This window comes from Panthera pardus, unplaced genomic scaffold, assembly GCF_024362965.1.
Source record: "Panthera pardus isolate Hobbes unplaced genomic scaffold, ASM2436296v1 HiC_scaffold_17, whole genome shotgun sequence".
Taxonomy (NCBI): Eukaryota; Metazoa; Chordata; class Mammalia; order Carnivora; family Felidae; genus Panthera; species Panthera pardus.
Window position 1 is genome coordinate 26,696,701 of NW_026526732.1, and position 20,818 is coordinate 26,717,518.

Consider the following 20,818-nt stretch of genomic DNA (forward strand, 5'->3'; position numbering starts at 1 on the left):
TGATGTGCTGTATAGATGTTCACATTAAAACTTATTGAGTGCCTTGTTGATTAAAATTTAAGTCTTAGAATAATAATAATATTCTTTCTAGGAACCTGCATCCCCAGTCGTTTCACCACAACAGTCCCCACCAACTTCTCCACACACATGGAGGAAGCACAACCGTCACCCCAGTGGGGGAAATAGCGAGAGGCCACTTACAGGACCTGGGCCATTTTGGTCTCCCTTTGGTGAAGCTCAATCAGGTATTTTACAATTCTTTAGAAGACAGTTATTTATTAAGGGTTGTAAATTAAAGGAAGCTTGATGATGTTCCTTCCAGAGTTTCCTCCAAGATAATTTTAATTATAAATTAAGTGCCTTAATTAGAAGCAAAAGCCAACCATGAAAATTTGTAGGCAGATGCATCAGTTTAAACAATGGTAATTGCGTTTACCTAATACATATAATTCTTAGACAAAGTTGATAAATATCAGATGCTCTGAAGGTGAAATGGGTAAATAATTACTTCCCAGAATATTAGGTATATATTACATTAGCTCCAGTATTGACAAGGAAAGCACACAATAACAATTTAAAAAATTTCAATGAGGTATAATTTTATTCATTTTCAATTTTTTTATTAAGGCTCTTTTTTTGTTTTATTTTATTTGAGAGAGAGAGCGCGCATGTGTGTGCATGGAGAGGGGGGTGGGGGAATAGGGACAAAGAGTGAGAGAGAATCCCAAGCAGGCTCTGTGCTATCAGCACGGAGCCCCACTGGCCTCGATCTCGCAAGCCATGAGATCATGACCTGAGCTGAAATCAAGAGTCGGACACTTAACTGACTGAGCCACCTAGGTATCCTGAGATACAATTTTAAACTGACAGAAGAGATTCAGTTTGGAAATTGTTAACATTTCTTCAGAGTTAGAGTTGGAAAGAACACTTCTATAATATGTATGTGGTGAGTTACAATTAAAAACCTCTGGTTAAAAACGGTTGGCTTTTCTTCAAAAGTGAGTCGGCATGTGTACCATTCTCCCCCTAGGTTCTTCTGCGGGTGACGCAGTGTGGTCAGGGCACTCTCCACCTCCACCACAAGAAAACTGGGTCAGTTTTGCAGATACTCCACCAACCAGTACTCTTTTAACCATGCATCCTGCTTCTGTCCAGGTGTGACATTTTATTGGTATTGCATTTTTATTTGCTTCATTCAGAGTATTGCTGCGGTCATTGTTTTCATATTTTGCTGTGGCACACTTGATAAATGCAAGTTCACTCCTCTTACAGAACACAGAACTCTGCTCTGTGCCTTTTCTTAAAGTCTCTTCTCATTGGAATGTTTCACTAAAAGTTTGGGCTGATTTTCTTTCTAATTATTCAGTGAAATTTTGAAAGTTGTCTGCCCCTAAGAATATCTCCTATTTGCTTGGCTTTCTTAGCACATTTTTCATAACTTTCTGTTGCTTACATATTGCTATCATTCTACGCACTTATATAATCATCGTGCAGAAACACTCAGTAACTTGATTATAACAAATATGTGGTTTGCTGATGAGTTTGTGAAGACTTCTTGTATTTTAAACATCCACAGAAAGTAAGTTTTATTTTCAAAGATGAGTAACCTAGCAATCTTGGCCCATATAATCATTACAGATAGAAAATGTACTGAGGAAAAAAATGTTTCATTACAGGACCAGACAACAGTACGAACTGTAGCATCAGCTACAACTGCCAATGAAATTCGTAGGCAATCCAGTAGTTATGATGATCCTTGGAAAATAACAGATGAACAAAGACAGTATTATGTAAATCAATTTAAAACCATTCAGCCTGATCTAAACGGATTTATTCCAGGTGAGTTGTTAAAAACAGAAATTCTTGTAGATGGGACAGGACAAAGTCTCGGTTTCATAATCTCAAAGGCATGGTTTTTATTGGTCAGAGATTATAAAGAAAATCAGTTCTCAAGTTGTGTGTCTAAAAAGCTGATAATCACTGGAGACAAAAACATGACGTGCACACGTGTTAAGGGTACCTTTTCCCAGTGAAAAAAGCCTTAAGACTCTTACCCTCATTTTATTCTTGGATCTCTACGTTCAGAATAACATTAAACAACACTGTTTTAACATTTCAGGATCTGCAGCTAAAGAGTTTTTTACAAAATCAAAACTTCCTATTCTTGAACTTTCTCACATTTGGTAAGTGTGGTACTTCACGTCAATCAGGTAATGTGGGTTGTTTCAAAGGAGTTTCCAGCAGGTCGGTTTTTGAACCTTAAAAAATAAACTATTAGAGTAATCTTTTCAAGAATGTTCCCAAATAACTCAGTATTGCCTTCCAATAGTAGTCAGTTTCTATCTCACTCTCTGGAAAAGAAAGAAATGATGCCAGTACAGTAGTTCTTTTTAAAGTGCTAAAATTCGTTAAGCCGTATTAGCTGTTTAAACCATATTAGCTGTTTCTTCTTGCTTAGCATAATGCATGGAAGAAAAGCTAGTTGCTTCATACATGGTTATCTTTATCCCATTTGGTTTTTAATAAGCCTATACCTGTTATGTATTACCTATACCTATACTAAGCCATGTGCTTAAGAACATTGCATAGCTCCCATTTAAATCCATACTAAGGCTCACGAGAGCCGTGATGTAGTTGGAATTAGTTATTTAAAGCAAATTATAACCACAAGTTACTTTTTTTTTTTTTTTTAATTTTTTTTTTAACGTTTATTTATTTTTGAGAGAGAGAGAGACAGAGCATGAATGGGGGAGGGTCAGAGAGAGAGGGAGACACAGAATCGGAAGCAGGCTCCAGGCTCTGAGCTGTCAGCACAGAGCCCGACGCGGGGCTCGAACTCACGGACCGTGAGATCATGACCTGAACCGAAGTCAGACGCTTAACCGACCAAGCCACCCAGGCGCCCCCACAAGTTACTTTTTAAAAACAATGATCATATAAGCATAAATGGTATTTCTACTCGATATCAATCTATTTCTTTATATTTTAAATTATTTTGTTAGTAGGGTTTTTAGTAGCTTTGAGTGCTGTAGCAGAAGAAAGATAATGCCTAAAACTGAAAAATCAAGAACTGGCAATATACACTTGCTGTTTATGGTATCAGGCATTAACTACAAAATGGTTGCCTCTGCATCTAGAAAGTGGGACGATAGTTGAGGGGAAGGGGGGTTCTGCTGCTTTTTAATATCAAGCCTTGTAGTCTGTTGAATGCTATTTTTTTTTCATTTTCTACACTTTTATTTTGTGGTGATTGTGAGACAAACACAATCCCAGCATTTAGACTTCTCATCCTCCTTCCTGAGGACTGTCTGACTCCATGGCTCATGCACCCCAAGTACAATAGGACTTTGTAGAACTTTGATAACAATAAAAACAAAGTTTTTAAAAATCTCAGTGATGTATTAAATGGGCCTGACTTTATCCTGTTACTAAAAATGCATATGAATTAAAGGTCCTTTTTTTTGGTGACCTTATGTATTGAGGGTGCTTTTCAGCATTTTATTATAAGAATTTCAAGTATTCAGAAAAGGTTAAAGAACTGTGCCTTGAACACTCATATGCCCACTGCCTGGGTTCCACAGTTAAACAGTTTGCTATATTTGCTCTATTATACTTTTTCCATCTATGGGATTTTTTAAGTTATGGATTGTACTTTTTCTGGAAAAAGATTTCTTTTTCTTCTTTTTGAGACATTAAGGGATCCAGAGCAAATGATTATATTTATGGCAAGTTTGTGTTCCAGGGAACTTTCAGACTTTGATAAAGATGGAGCATTGACACTGGATGAGTTTTGTGCTGCTTTTCATCTGGTAGTTGCTCGGAAGAATGGCTATGACTTACCAGAAAAACTCCCTGAAAGCTTAATGCCCAAACTGATTGATTTGGAAGACTCAGCAGGTAAGTTCGGGAGCCTAAGGGACCTGGTTACAGGCCTTGATAAACATCATACTTGATTTGTAAGGCAAAATTAAGATAGATGTTAAAACTTAGCTTAACAACCTCAAGAGCATGTAGATTTAACATCAGAATGTAATATACAGGCTGAACTTGGATTAATGGTTTGTCTTAGCTTTAAAAAGATAAATAATTATATGCGCTACTATTTTACTTTACACTTTTGACTTCCTGAGATTTTAAGAACATTTCACAGTATCTTGGTATTTTGCCACAAGGCAAACGCTTTAGTTGCATTATATATTGTCTGAGGTGGGAAAGGTAGCCTGTGTTATCAATATTTTTCCATTTAATGCATCTTAATTTGTTGAAGGACGGTGCCTGGTTTATTATTAGACCAGCTCAGTCTGCAAGCATTTTCCTTTCAAAAGCCCAACTCTTTTCTTCAGACTCTAAAGAAATCTGGAAATTTTGCGTTTCATTGTAAATACCGCACTTTTGTTACCGTGTTTACAAGAATACTTTTGTAAATGCCCATATTTATTGGGCATTTCTTTAAAAGGAAACAAGAATATAAGGGGTAAAAAAGTGAGCCTGTTGTTTTAAAATTCAGAATGAATAAAAGGAAATCTAATGTTAAATTTTTAATGAGACTAATTAAATTACTGTTTTCTGTTTTCCTATCTAAATTATCTTTTCGATATTGTGATGGAAAGAATTTTATACTTTTAAAAGAAAAGCTGAAGCATAATTTGGCTCTGCAAAGGGCATTTATCTATTAGGCAGTGTCTGTTTAATTCAGAAATGCACATGATCTGACCTTATTGTCTAAATTATACAGAAGGAATCATATGCATGTTATTAATGTCACGAAGAGAACATTCTCCTTGGTGTTAAGAATCTGAGTCTGCTTCTGGTTTTGCTAATTATTCCTGTGACCTCGGGCAAGTTCTGACCATTTATTTTTTGCCTTCTGTTTCTCCACCTGAAATGTGGATTTGATGCCATTCATGTTTCTGAATTATACACTGACCTTTTGGCAGCGAGGAAGTTGATTTAAAAATTGAGCATTGATTTTTATGTTTTTTAGAAACACTGTCCTATGAGAATCCTAGGATTTTTCTGATCATTTCAGGTAGCTATTAGGCAACCTCTAACTTGAGCAGAAAGCTAAGTATTTTTGTTGACAATTTTGCTTCAAAGTACTTTGATTTCCCTAATTAAGAAATAAATGAAAACTCTATTTAGCTTATTTGATAGTAGCCAGAAGGGGAAGAAATCTTGGTAGCTACAAACGTGGTGTATCATTTTAAAACTTGGGCCCTGTATCTAGAATTTTTCTGTGACTTTCTTTGAAAACTGGTAGGATACTAATACAAGGAAATAAGTCAAGTTTATTCTGTTATGTTATTTTCTAGAGACTTGTCTGAACCTGTTATCTGTTGCATTCACATTGGTGAATTTGGCTATAGCATGTAGTCAGTGGAGGCTTTTTTTATTTTTAATTTAAATAAATTCTGGTTCTTTATAAACTCGACTTACTGCCAGAATTTTAAGGTTGATGAGTCAAGAACTTCTTTTTCGGGCATTTGTCTTTTTATCCCTGTTAAATCTGTTTAGCTAAGAGATACTCTGGTTTGGTTTTAATTTTTTTTTTTTAATGTTTATTTACTTTTGAGAGATAGAGTGTGAGCCACCCAGGCTCCTGTAGACACTCTGCTTTTTGCCTACATATATGTTTACTATTGCTTTAACTATAATTTTAAAGGTGTCAAAGAAACAGATAATTTTGTCCCATTCCAACATAATATTATATGGTTTTCTGATCACCTTTATTCTAAACATTTGGCTACACAATATTAAACTCAAATCTGCTTTGCCTACTTATAAATGATAAATTTGGAATTCTGTTAATTTGGGGGTTGGAGAAACTGTTTAATATTTTGCCACCTACCTATCCTAAGCCTGAGATTGATATTTAAAAAAATATGAGCCTGGAAGAGCCTGGAGCCTGCTTCAGATTCTCTGTCTCCCTCTCTCTCTGCCCCTCCTCCACTCACACTCTGTCTCTCAAAAATGAATAAAAATGTTAAATAAATAAAATAAAATAAGCCTGAGATTCATAGTACACAAAGTCCTTTGTATATAGAAATTGTGTGACACTGTAGATCACTCGATATCCACAAAAATAATTTAAAATAGCTGTGTTTTTAGAAGTTCACTTTAGAAGTTTTAAAAGTTAAAAGGCAAATACCCAAAGAGTTTCCTTTGGCGGAGGTTGCTTTGGGATTCTCTTTGGAGCCTTTCTGACTCACAGGCAAAAGTAGTTCCTGTTCCTCTGATCTCTCATAATATTGCCTACATGCTGCTTGTTATGGCACACACATTACACCGAATCCTGTTTTGTTTTGTTTTGGTTTGGTTTGGTTTGGTTTGGTTTGGTTTGGTTTGGTTTGGTTTCCTCTTTCTACTACCTCTCTGAGCTCATTAAAAACAAACAAACAAACAAAAAAACAAGAAATGTATCGTGTTCATTATAGTATCCTAAGGACCTAGCACTTGGCCAGGCAGGTACTAATAAGTTGTTCAGCAAATAATTATTGAGTGAATTAATGGTAAATGTGTGCCACTTTTAAAGTAGGATATTTTTCTTAACACGTTTCTTTGAAACATGGCTGTTTGTTACCATAAATTTGTGATGTTGGGGCATACTAAATTATTAGCTCTGCAGGTATTCTGTGTTGGCAATTTAAGTAACTTAAAAAATAAATGATGAATACTGGTGACTTAAGTTACAGCCACTTGGGGTAACAAGTTAGGCTTTCTATATGCATGCAAACATGGGTTGGGTTGGGGACATATGTAATTTTTCCAAAATTATTTGATGAGGTTTTTAGGATTAAATGTCAGGTAAAACAGAATAACTAATGATCTGTAAGTGGAGTGCTTATGTGGGCCTGAATTAAAATACTTAATATTTGACATCAGCACTGAATCGGGCAGCTGGGGTAAATAAACAAGGAAACTTGGTTTTTATTGTCTTACCAAAAGAAAAAAGAAGCATACAAAAATTCATCTATGGAAACACCTTTGTGAAGTCTTCAAGGACAAAACCAAACATGTTGGGATACTGTGCACCTTCAGCTCAATCCACAGAGAATCTTCTTTAGAGCACAGTTTCAATTTGACATATATTTTTTGTGATTATTTGGTAATATCTCCCTCTTAAACTAGCCTGGAAGATCCTAGGCGGGGAGTAACTGGATCGTTCTTGTTCATTGTGTCTCAGCACCTGGCAGGGTGCAAACTGAGTATGTAAGTAGGCGTTCACGTTTTTTGAAATGACTAAGTGGCTGAACCACTTGTTTTTAAAACTGTTTTCTGTCTTCATACCACCCTGCTCGCATGAGTAGTAGTATCTGGTTGGGACGCTCAGAGACTGGGTGAAGTTATTCCCTGTTGTCTCCTCCTCCATCATCACTGCTTCATAGTAAATTGAGCGTGTTTCATTGTTGCTGAGATGATACGTAGTAGCACAGATCCCCAATCTCCTTGCAGTACTTCTAATATGAATAGACAGTTTTTAATGTTTGCTTATTTTTGAGAGAGAGCATGAGGGAGCACAAGCTGGGGAGGGACAGGGAGGGGGAACAGAGGATCCAAAGCAGGCCCTATGCTGATTGCAGAGAGCCCCATGTGGGGTTCGAACTCACAAACCGTGAGATCGTGATCTGAGCCCAAGTCAGACACTTAACTGACTGAGCCACCCAGATGTCCCTAAACATGAATTATTTTTTTTTTTTAACATTTATTTATTTTTGAGACAGAGAGAGACAGAGCATGAACAGGGGAGGGTCGGAGAGAGGGAGACACAGAATCGGAAGCAGGCTCCAGGCTCTGAGCTGTCAGCACAGAGCCCGACACGGGGCTCGAACCCACGGACCGTGAGATCATGACCTGAGCCGAAGTCGGCCGCCTAACCGACTGAGCCACCCAGGCGCCCCAACATGAATATTTTTTAAAGCCACAAACTTTTTATGGATAGTTTACCAAAAATCCATACTTGAGACTAGCTTGATGCCAATCATTGTTGACTTTTCTGTTTATCCAGAAACTTTTAACATAGAAAAGGCCAACACAGGAACACATGCAGATACCTGTTTTCACACAAGTACACACTATATATCCTTGATTTTTTTTATAGTGTTGAACATCTTTGCACTTTGTCGCATATAGGGCTGTCATATTCTTTATCATACAGTGTATTCCATAATATAGATGTGGCTTAATTTAACCAATGTCTTACTAACGGATTTTTGGATAGTTTCTTGACTTTACCTTTAAAACAGTGCTGCAAAAAAGATACATATATCTTTATTTTCTACAAAGAATCCTAAATCTTTATTTATTAAAAAAAAGCTTTTTTTTATTTTTACTTATTTTGAGAGAGGGGGAGAGAGAATCCCAAGCAGGCTCCACACTGTCGGGGGCTTAGACTCATGAACTGTGAGATCATGACCTGAGCCAAAACTAAGAGTCAGTGGTTCAACCAACTGAGCCACCCAGGTTTCCCTCAATCTTTATTTTTGAAAATTCACTCTCCCAAATGACTTCAGTTGCAGAGGAAAAAATAAAGTAAACACTAATATTCATCGTTACCTTTACACCTAAGGAATTACTTCTCAAGCCTTCCCCTCCCCCCCATACACACATATATACATTCTTAACATTAGTGTCCTTTTTTTCCAGATAGTTGGTTGTTGTATGTGACAAATCAGTACAATTCCAAATATTGGCAAAAATGCACCGTTTAATGAAATTGGTCAAAATGATTAGAACTCCATAAATTCCTGGCAAAGACACTGACAACAAGATTAGATCATACTTAAAGGAGAAAATCTCTACAAGGATGACGTGGTAGGGGCTTTGAAAGATTATGGTTTAGGAGCGCCTGGATGGCTGGATGGTTAAACATTCAACTCCTGATTTTGGCTCAGGTCATGATCTCGTGGTTCATGAGTTTGAGCCCTGTGTCAGGCTCTGTGCTGACAGTGTGGATCCTGCTTGGGATTCTCTCTTCCTCTCTCTCTGCCCCTTCCCTGCTCGTGCTCTCTCTCAAAATAAATAAGATTAAAAAAAAAGAATAAGTAGAGGATTATGGTTTAAATATCAGAGCTTTAGTAATAGTCCTTGTGAATAATTATGATACTTTAAATTATTTTTTGTATAAAGGACAAATTTTGTACTTTTTCTTTACAATTGTGATATGAAACTCAAAAGTGAAACAAAAGACCTCTATCTTCCTCTGTAGGAAAGAGAAGTCCATGGAGGGGCCCCTTGGTGGCTCAGTCGGTTAAGCGTCTGACTTCAGCTCAGGTCATGATCTCACGGTTCATGAGTTCAAGCCCCGTGTCAGGCTCTGTGCTGACAGCTCAGAGCCTGGAGTCTGCTTCCGTTTCTGTGTCTCCCTCTCTCTCTGCCCCAACCCTGCTCATGCTCATGCTGTCTGTCTCTTAGAAATAAATAAATGTTAAAAAAATTTTTTTGTACGTAAAAAAGGAAAGAGAAGTCCCTGGAAATAAATGAAAGCATTGTCATCTTGCTCAATATTTTGTCTTTATTTACTGTGTTTAAGTATAGGCCCTCAGTAAATGTTCACTGATTGAATTCTTACTTTTATTAATTTTGCCACCAAATTGCACCCCAGAATTATAACATCTTTTATTCTTTGGTCTTGATACTCATTTTCACAATTTTCTGTGTTAAGTTTTGAAAACAAAGCCCTACATAAATTATTTTTTCTTCATGAAATTTTAGTTATTTTAACTGGATTCACATAGATGTACTTCTTCCATTTTTAGCTGTTCTTGGATGATGGGAACCTTCTATGTATCTGTAGATTATATTCTTTGAAGTATAGTAGCTGAGTCAAATAATAGTTCCTATAAAAGATCAGTACTGCAAAAAAAAAAAAAAGTCAACAGTTTACAATTTAATTAGGATTTGGAGTGAATGTTTCTTTTCAAACATTGTACACGTTTTTGTACTTAAAAAATCCTTGGTTTTAATTTAAAACTGGTGAACTATGTAGACTGTATAAAGGTCTGCTTACTGAATAAGTTTGCATTTTGTGGAGTGTTGAAGAAGAGTAAAATTAATTTTTCAAATAGAATGTAGTTTTTTAATGGGTATAATATCAAAACAAAGCATAGTATACCTTAAATTCTTTAATTTCTTTTTGCATATCCATTGTTTGCCCCTGTCTTTTAAGTATGCATGAAAAATGTACCATTAGTAGTTTTACGTGAAGACTTAACATTTATCCAAACCAGTTTATTTTTTGTTTTAAATACTTTTTTATAAGAATAATATTCACATTTCAAATAAGACATGTAGCTGCTTATGCTTTAACAAAGCTATTAAATGAGATTGCAGCTTTGACTGAGGTTTCATGATTGAAGGATTCTTCCTACCTTTATTTTGCTACTTGAAAGCAAAATAAGTTTTAAACCCTAAGACTCTAGGGAGCATATATATTTCTATCAGATTAATAACCACCGGCAGTCATTTTTGAAGCAGTGTTAGCATGTTAGTGTAACAATGGAAAGATAAACCTAGAATAAAACCAAAGGTCTTTGAGAAAGACCAGTGTTCAGCAGGCACACTGTACTGACCCGAATCTGGGAACTTTTCAGAATCTTTGGAGGCTAGAAGGATGGAAACTACTGACAGGGTTTTTATTTTCTGGTGTGATCCTAAAAATACAGTTTGCACTCATCTAATATAATCATTTCTAACTTTAAATGTAGATTGACAGTATGTCAGTGTGATCACACTGGGTTGTGTCTTCCAGACCCACTTTTATACATGGAAATACTTTTTGCATAACAGCCCTTTTGGGGTTTACTTTAACCAATAATTTAGGCTCATGCTCTTCTTTTTCAGCCCTGATGCTCTGATGATGTCAGGGGCAGAGCAGAACCCTCAGGAGGGAGGCAGGGTTGACACAGTGTTCCAGCGGGAGGCTAGGTTGGAACACTGCATCAGGTAAGCGTAAAACTACGCCCCTGCCTCCGCAAGATACAGTCTTAAAGACTAACTTCTGTGGGTGGGCGTGAAGCTCTTGGTTGGCATTTATAGGGAGCCAGGTGGAAGGAGGTGCGGTTCACTTACAGACCTAGTGCTTCTCAGTCTCATGACTGTTAGTTTCTAGAACATAGGTAATTTGTTCTTTTTCTACTACCATTTGTTGTTCTATGTAAGAGGCGATGTGTGATTTTGCTAATTTATCCTAGAAATAAATTTTGGATTTCTAGGACAGTGAGTTTTCACACTTTTTAGTCTTAGGACCCCTTTACATTCTTAAAAATTATTGTGGACCACAAAAGAGTTTATGCGGACGAGATCTATCGGTAATTACCTATTCAACAAAATAGTTACCCTTTTAGAAATTAAAACTGATAGATTTTATGCTTTATTTTAAAATAACAATAGAACACCTTTTACGTATTAACAGATATTTTTAGGAAAACAACCGTATTCTCCAAAATAAAAAAAATTATAAAAAGGATGGCATTGTTTTACATCTTTGCAAACCTCTTTAATATCTGGTTTAATAGAAGACAGCTAGATTCTCATATTTGCTTTTGCATTCAGTCTGTTGGATATGTTACGTTGTTGGAAATGTGTCAGGAATTGGCAAACTAAAGGCTGAGGACCAAACAGTCTGCTGTCTCTGTGTAGTCCACAAGCACAATGGGGTGGTGGTGGTTTTTTTAATCGAGGTGCGGGGGGGGGGGGGGGGCAGTATTTCATGATACATGAAATTTATATGAAATTAAAATTTTACTTCCGCAAATGAAATTTTATTGGACTACAAACCAACCTCATTCCTTCACACATTATTTCTGGCTGCTTTTGCACTGCAATAGTTGCATGTTTGCAGCAGAGACCATATAGGCCGTCTGCAAAGCCTAAAATATATACTGTCTGGCCTTTGTAGAAAAAGGTTGCCAGTCTCTAATACATGAAGAAAACGTGGCCTCAGTAGTAAAAGGGAGGACTATTTTCAGATAATTACAGATGTTCTTTGGTACTACTCCAAAACTCAACAGATGGTAATTTCTTAAAGGTTAATTGAGAGCCGAAACCATATAGATGAATTGTTTGTACTGTTACATCAAAATCCATAGGTTTGCCTTGCACTTTGAATACACTTTGAGCGAATCTTTTACCCCACGCGTGATTTTGTAACTTAGCGCATTGATTACTTGTAAAACATCAGTTTACTGAGTTATACAGACCTTTCAAACATTGGGACATTTTATTATAAAATGTTCAAAAAGCGTATATGTTAACATAACCTATCTTATCAAAGAAGCATTGTGAAGTTCTTGAGAGTCTGGGCATGGATACACATTTTCCAAAATTCTTATTTTTTGCTTGAAAGCTCAAACTTTGTCATTTGTAACAAATACTGAAGACAGTTGGTTTTCCTGGAAGTGGCAGGCTCACTTAATTCATTTTTGAGAAAATGCCTGCCCCGTATCCAAGTCTGAATAATTATAGTTTATCAGCTATTCTTTCAAGGAAAATGGTGTTCCATGACAAAAGTGGCCTGTTCAGCTGACAACTGAGTCATACAAGTACTTTTCCTTGACACCACTGCAATCCTGGATATGAAGTAGAGTGCTTTGTATACGTTTCCCTTTTTTTTTTTTTTTTTTTTTTTTTTGCCATGCAGAGTATTGAGACGTTTTCAGGGTTGAGGTTTCATAAAAATAATTTTTAGTGTGATAATTGTGAGTGTTCTTCAGTGAAGTTGTCATGCTTGTTTATTTTAACTGGAACGTGTGGGGTGAAGGATATAATGACTAATATATTTTGGTGCCACTGCCTCGATTTTTGCTTATTGATAAGCCAGCAGTTCTACCCACCATTGCTTTTGCTTCATTGTTGTAGGTGCCATCACAGGAAAAAGCATTATTATCATTACAAAAACCATTTTGACTTTTCAGAGCCCGTAAAAAGTCCCGGGGATCCCCAGGGGTCCATGGACCACAGTTTGAGAATTGGTACTCGAGGAAAATAACTATTAGAATAATTATGAAGTACAATTATTTGGGTGGCTAACATTTCACTTCTCGGCCTCAAGAGGCTGGACCCAAGGCAGTTTTGTACCAGTGAACCAAAGAGGTTCCCAGAATCTACCCTAAATTGTAACTGCCCTGAAGTGGGGGTAGGGTGCAGTCTGATCCTAAATTTATAAGTAGAAGACTGAGACAGGAGAACAGAAGTCTGGAAAGCTAAACCAGGGCCCCAGTTTGCCCTGAGATGACATTTCAAACCTCACTGATACAGTCTGACTTTAGATAGATAGGTTCTTTTGAAAATTAATCATTCTGTAGTTAAGACTATTCTAATTCTGCTTTTCTCCATATGAATACCTGCTTTGGGGTATCTCTGACGTTGCTTCATTCACCATCCTCATTTCACTTAGAGCGAACAGTCAAATTTATAGCCATTATCTTCCTTTCCTTAACTTCCTTTCCCTTGGTAATCATAGGGGGAAAAGTCCATAATTTTCGTTCACACTGAGAACTACAATGGATTTATTATAAATAATGTTTTCATTAGTCGTTCTCTGAGAGCTTTGAGCCTTCATAGAATATTATAGGAGGCATTGGTTCTACGCCACTCGGACACGTTTATTGACAAAGGGACGAGATTAAGAAAAAAGTAGCAACTAGTCTTGATCTTAGAAAACAAAAGTTTATCAAAATATCATGCTGGACTGCATATTAGGACTTAAAGAAGTTATGTCAGGGTACGCGAATGGCAAATTTGAGATAGCCATGGAACAGAAATGGGGCAAAGAGAAATTCTGAGAACTTTTTCAAAATGTCAACAGGTAATTTTTGTTTTAGGAAAGTAACAGTAAAGAAGAATGAATTTAAATGGAGAACCTGAAAGTAACTCAAAAAATATTTGAGTGCCTGCTATGTATTAGGTCCTCTGTTAGGCCCTAAAATATAAAGGATTTGCTTATGAATAGGTTGAAAGGTAAAAACCTTTATATTGCTAAGTTATATGGCCATCTATTAGGAATTTGAAGTACAGTGCTAAGTTAATGGCAGATGTCTTTCTGATGGAGAAACTCAGGTGCTGTTTTATTCAACTTGCCCATGGTCAAACAGTGAGATGGTGACAGATTTTAGAATCATATTTTTGTTATAGGTTCTCAATAGATTAAGTAGTCCCATTAACTTGGCAATGAATCTGATTTTCAGGCTGGGATTATATTCAAAACCATGTAAAATTTGGGAAAATTGGATTCAGAGTTTAGTTGCCGTTGAAATTCCTTCTGTTTTTACATTGGAATGTAATTACATTGTAATGTAATTATACATTGTAATGATAAAAGTTGGCTTATTGACCTTGCTTTTTGCCCAAGCCTGGGGCCTTTCCTTTCCTTTTGCTGTCTGCCTTGCCAATATATGCTGCTTTTTGGTAACGGGGAGGTTTGCAGAGAAAATGTGAGTGAATGAGTTCCAAATCAGCAGTTTCCAAATTATATTCCAAGGGAATTTGGAAGGATTTTGTTTGATAAAAATGGTTTGTGTTTGGGAAAAACTGGTTAAATAAAGTTTATTTGTTCAAGGACATTACAAGTCTTTGATACACAGGAGTGCATGGGGATGTTCAACAGGGAGTTATAGTATCACCACATTTATTTGAACAGGAAGCCTAATTTTTTAAAGCACCTTAATGATTAGTCTTCCATGAAATATACTCTGGGAACTGGTGTGAGATTATTAGAAAATGATTCAAAATAAACCATAAGAGACTCTGAAATAGAGAACAAACTGAGAGTTGCTCAAGGGGTATTGGTGGGGGGTGGGCTAAATGGGTGATAGGCATTAAGGGGGGCTCTGGTTGAGATGAGCACTGGGTGTTATAAGTAAGTGATGAATCACTAAATTCTATTCCTGAAATCATTATTACACCATATGTTAACCAACTTGGATTTAAATAAAAAAAGACATCTAGTCAAGTAAGATAAGTAAAATAAAATTAAAATAAAATAAAATAAAATAAATTATTCAGAGCATGTGCCTATTGCATTTGTTGTTATGTGTAACACTCTTTTTTTCTATTTGTGCCTGACTCGATTTTATTTTCATGGAAAGCTATGGTTCCGAGTAGACGATACATAGCATTAATAAGTATTGCCTGATTATTTGATTTTTAAAGTGTTTTTTGGGGGGAGCATAAGGAAAGGAAATTCAGTTTATAAATTACTGCTTTTGAAAATCTTCTGTTCGATTTTCTTTTATAAGTAAATATTCCTAAACTAAAATGTATTGTTTATAGAGAATTTCTCTGTTTTTCAATTGCAGACGTTGGGGATCAGCCAGGTGAGGTAGGTTATTCAGGCTCTCCTGCAGAAGCACCTCCAAGCAAGTCGCCGTCAATGCCGTCACTAAACCAGACTTGGCCTGAGTTGAATCAGAGCAGTGAGGTTAGCAGATCTTCCCTTTTCTTTTACTAACATTAACTATTTTAAGGTAAGAAGTTCCAGACAGAGTAATTTCAGCAGATAGCTCTGTCAGTATGCATGCATGAGAGAACATACCCAATATGACTGTGATAAAGGTTTATAATGACGTGACTGAGCTTTTCCAAGTATTTTTCATAATAAATACTATCGTTTGGTTCCCAGCACTTATTCCTGCTAAAGCCTTGTGAGTTAGATGGGCCAGACACATGAAGTTAACAAAGGGGTGGATATCTTGGCCCACGTGTCTCATAGCCAGAGAGGGTCTGGAGCTAAGATTTAAACACAGATCCTTGACCTTCAGTCAGCTGTGCCCACCGTATCACACTGTCTTCTCATTTCCTGTAAGCAAGGTATGTGATAATATATTCCGTATCTCAGCATTGGAAGCGAGTGTGAGAAGTCACTCTCCAGCTTTCCACATGAAGAAAGCATTTTCTACAACCCAAGCTATTTATAATAATTTAGTTCTATGCTATACAAAATGGAACGATTTAACTACTAAATACAGTGGCTAAAAGATAAATCGTGCCAGACCAAGCACAGCATGCAAAACAGAATTTGAGACCAAATACACTGCCTCCCCCCATTACTTGAGCTCCTCTATAGAAAACAATAGAAATAGGGCCACTCTGATTAGAAAAAAAAAAAGCCCAGAGGCCCTCCCATAGGGCCACTCCGATTAGAAAAAGAGAAGGCCCGAGGTCCCCCCACTCTGCTAAACCTTAATGCTGCATAAAACTCCTAGGAAACCACTGGCGCAGTCTGTGAGAGCAGCTTTCTTTGTGAACAAGTACTTTTTTTCTTCTGGTTTTTAATATCACTTTTATAGTGCTACAAACCTAGAAGTTTGTTGTTTCAGGAAAAATTCTAAGCTTTCTATGTTTTCCATGTATTTTAAAGGCTGAAAAACACTAGATGGAAGGGACACTAGTTAATTTTACATAGTTGGAAAGCAGAGAAGGAACTGGCAAGTTTTAAGTACTTGCAGCTGCTTTATGACATAATCACAGATATGTGTCTGAGACCTTGTAACATACATTTATCATAAAATAACCATCTAAGTCCTTGTTAGAGGGAGGAAGTAAGGCTTAAAAGAATTTACTGGTAGGAAAAAAAATTTACTAGTAGGCTTTATAGAAAGTATGGTCAGTTTTCTTGAAATCACTAATTTTTGCTACATTTATTCATTTGTCATTTTTAAAAGCACTATCAGATTAAAGGAATATTTATATTCCATTGATATCAGTTCATAAATAAAAGCAGCTCATTCTAAATCAACTCAGTTCTAAAGCCCATCTTCGTTCTCAGTAAAATTGCATGTGATCATTAAAGACGAGGAATGGAGTCCCTTCCAAATTCTGATTTCAGTAGTTGCATTTTCCCTTCAATATTCCTAACAAGTTTCATTTTGTAGTATTTGCTACCATGTTCATGAGTGTCACAATTTTTTTTAACTACATGTGAAAAATCAGAATGTTACTAAAACTAACATTGATTTCGAGACATTTTAATAGTATTTATAAAAAGGATATATACTTAGGGTATGGAATTTAAATTATATTTTAATTTTCTACCACAAAGCACTAACACTCTTTCAGCAAATACTCAGCACCTGCAAACACGGACGGGGCACTGATTAACACTAATAATGGCACCTCACATTTGTCGAGCATCAATTTTGCTGTGCCAGCTCTGTCCAAAAAGCTCTCACATGTGTTAACTCCTGACAGCTTCGTCACAACCTTGTGATACAGGTATTATTAGCCTCATGTTACAGATGGTGAAACTGAAGCACAGAGAGGTTCAATAACTCGCCTAAGGTCATACAGGATGACTAGGAATCAACTAGGATTCCAGCAGTCTGGTTCCAGAGCATGCTTTTAGCCATTATACTAACGTAAAGATCTGGGTGTTTCTCTGCTCTCCAGGTAGCTTACATATAACCTTAAAAAACCCAAGTAAAACTTCATGCCACCAGATAAGATAGGTAATGCCTTTTTTTTTTTTTTTTTTTTTTTTTTTGGCAAAAGTCTATTGCATCTAAACTTTTCTCCATAATTAGATAATTAGGATTTTAAAAATTTCTTCTCTACCCCTGCAACAATAATTATTGAAGAAACTGATTATATTGACATCACTGAAGTGATGTCCGTGACAAAAGTGAATTGTTGTGGGTTTTCTTTATTCAAGAATCATTTTGAATGCATTAGTATTTCTATCTTAATTTTTATGAAAAAACTTATCTAGAGGGAGAGTTGTTGAATGGTTTATATTATCTATTTTTGTAGATAATTTTCATCAGCGTATTTGCTCATCTTTAATTTCTACATGTCTTCTCAAATTGAATATCACTATTTTAAATAGTAAGTCGAACTTTGAAGCATAAAAATGTATACTTTTCCACACTGAATTATAGAAAGGGTTTTGGCTAATAGAGTAGGGTGTGTCTGTGTGTAAACATTTGTGTGTATATATTGTACACGTGTAGATGTTTTTCCTTCTTCAGAGAATAACCGATAATTCTGAATCCAATTTTAATGCAATTTTGATATAAAATTCTTAGCTATTTTATTACTAAGATCTCCCAAACAAATGGAATTTACTAAAATTAACGTATGATCACTCCACCTGTTTTAAGAGGTATGATATTTGTGTACCTCTTTTAGAGAGTAGTATTTCATATCAAAATATGTCTTGTATACATAACACAAACTCAGATGCTTGATTTGCTCTCATTGTGGCCGCATTCTGATTTTTCTAGCATGGGGTGGGGGGCGGTGCCTGATGGGCAGTTCTGTCTTGTGGTCTGGCATGGCCCTGTTCGTAGTGCTGATGGCAGGGGTTGACTTGCTACAGATTGACATAAGCTCAAACATATATTAACTCCAGAAATCTTTTCATTTTACCTCAATTATATTTTATTAAATATCTCTGCATACGGATAAAACATGTGCACGTACATAATAGAATCATCTTTCAGGGGTCGCACTGGCAAGTCACAGCGACTTGCTTTGTTTTGACCAAAACTTTGGTACGCAGGATTCGTTTAGCATCACCAAATCAATACATTAACGTTAGAATTTTGAAAGAAGGATTTGAAGTAATACTTGCTCTAGTCAAGACCAACCCCTTCACATTTTAACTTTGTTGTCATTTATATCACTTAGATTCTCTTCCTACAGGGTGTTTTGAGTGTTAATTCTGTGACACTTTGAATCTCTCCCGTTGAGATTGCAGTAAATTGTTAGTCTACGTTGGAATGTGAAGCTGCCCGCCTTAACATTTTAAGATGACCCAGCATAGAGAAGTATAAAATGTTTATGGAAACACAGCAATTACGGAATTTTGTCAGGCCTTTGAAACACAACTTGCAGTGCAACCTCTGAATTACTTTGCTCAATCTTCTCCAGTGATCTTTGACTCCATCTTTCTCATCATGCTGACTTGTCTCTCCTCTGTCTGTTCAGCAGTGGGAGACATTTAGTGAACGCTCTTCAAGCTCACAAACTCTGACCCAATTTGATTCTAACATTGCACCAGCTGATCCTGTAAGTCAATCACTTAGCTTGCTTGTTTGAAATTAATTTTATTAACCCAAATTTCCATTCATTATGGTTTTTAGCTGATATGCATGATTGAGTGGAGTGCTTAGAGGGAAATGGTGGCAGGCTTTTCAATTTTTGTGTGCTTAATGGTGGAAAGAACATTTTTTTTTTTTATCATTCTCTGTATTTTCTAGTTATTTTGATGACAGAAAACTGTACGTTTTTACAATCTGGTATATGTGTCTAAGGAAGTATTTCGTGAAAATTGGTTTAGCTGACCTTGTTTTCATTTGCTAATTAAGTGTATGTTCTAGTAAACATATACTGTGTATCTCAGTGAGTGACACTTAGTAATACTGTTTTATTTGTATGCTTCCACATCATGTAATATGTACTATGTATGTAAATATGCAGTGTCCTCTTTTATTTTAATAGTCCAGATGATATGGCTTTGACTTAATTAGTATGTTGAGTTCTGTCATACAGAATCAAGCTCAGCAAAAGAATACAGAGTTGTTGGTCACAGATTCCCATTGTGCAAGAGAGCCTCCGTCTTGTCTTCCTGTGGCTCACTGTGTTGCTTTGAAAATGCTACAAAGTTCACATCTCAGATTTAAAAAATAAATTCTATCCCCATAGAATTAATTTCATATATGCCCAACTTGTCCCTCAAATTATTTGAAAACTTCAAAACCATAGCTATTAACCATTCTTCTCACTGTTCACTCCTCCTTTTCCTTTTATTTTTTCTCTTAAAGAGAAGGACATGCTAATAAGCACCTTTCAAAAAGAAAAGAGGAAGTAAGTAGGAAGGAAGGGAAGAAGAGAGTAAAGGTAGGATTTTTTTTTTTTAAATGAGTTGAGTGGAAAGATACCGAAAAAGTGACAAGGCATTCTTTTTAGATGTTTCTGATCAAAGACAGCCATTAGTTTTTAATTAAATATAGAAATAGCCTTATTTAATGTGGATCTAGAAGAAATGGCATTTAAAGATAGTAGTACATCTTAGTAGTTTAAATGAATGGATCTTTCGTGTGCTTCATAATTTTAAAAAATTTGTATCTGTGAAATAGTGAGGATGCTGTTATATTGAAAACAGATAACTTATGGAAGTGTTTTAAGTGTCTGTTTCATAGTTCATTAACTATGTAGATCATCTGCCTTTTGCTTCTCTTACTGCTGTTTTGAGGGCATTAGTCTTCAGTTTTGATCTGAAAATTAAGGAGGAATAAAAAAACAAAATATAATTTCTGCTGCTTATTAGGGCCGTAATTAAGGTCTTTTGGGAAGTGACAGGTGCTATGAGCTGAAAGACAGTTTACCTTCGCTCTAAGATTTATTTCTCCATATTATTCTTGTCTCCTACTTAGTCAAGTTATTTTTATTTAAAATACTTAATGGAAGTCCTTTTTTGAGAAGGCAAGTTTGATGTAGCAATAAAGAAATGCTCTGTTTTATTCTCTAACCCTTAAGAGAGGTGAAAATAATCATGGTATGACGATTTCTTGTCAGGCCAGGAAAGAACATTATGTATAAAAATATAAAACTCAGAGGCAAAATAAATTGAGTCATGACTGGCAGGAAATGCCAGGAAATATTTGATTTCATAATATTGATGTTCTTGTAACCTTTTGGAAAAAAATACCCAAATTTATGAATTCTGGCTCTAGTGTTGAAAATGATATGGCTCCACACTTTATTTTTTTTATCTTCAGTGTGGCAGGAGGTTCTAGGAAATTGTTAATTGCTATTTTTAACTTGAATTTAGATCTCTAAACTTGATAAAGTTGGCAGTCTTAACTGTTTATAATCTGGTACC

The 20,818-nt window shown here is 36.0% G+C and overlaps 1 protein-coding gene across 7 annotated transcripts in view; it reads left to right on the plus strand.

The window, feature by feature from the left end:
* Positions 1-20,818, plus strand: part of REPS1 (RALBP1 associated Eps domain containing 1) — an 87,890-nt gene that overhangs the window by 49,163 nt on the left and 17,909 nt on the right. For 3 of the 7 annotated variants that reach the window (XM_019420433.2, XM_019420429.2, XM_019420426.2), the window contains exons 4-10: positions 92-245; positions 1,031-1,155; positions 1,677-1,839; positions 2,120-2,183; positions 3,743-3,897; positions 15,294-15,415; positions 18,922-19,002. In XM_019420433.2, the coding sequence (XP_019275978.1) occupies positions 92-245; positions 1,031-1,155; positions 1,677-1,839; positions 2,120-2,183; positions 3,743-3,897; positions 15,294-15,415; positions 18,922-19,002 (864 nt within the window). The remainder of the gene's footprint in view (positions 1-91; positions 246-1,030; positions 1,156-1,676; positions 1,840-2,119; positions 2,184-3,742; positions 3,898-15,293; positions 15,416-18,921; positions 19,003-20,818) is intronic. The other 4 variants (XM_019420431.2, XM_019420432.2, XM_019420428.2 and 1 more) reach the window with 3 other exon arrangements.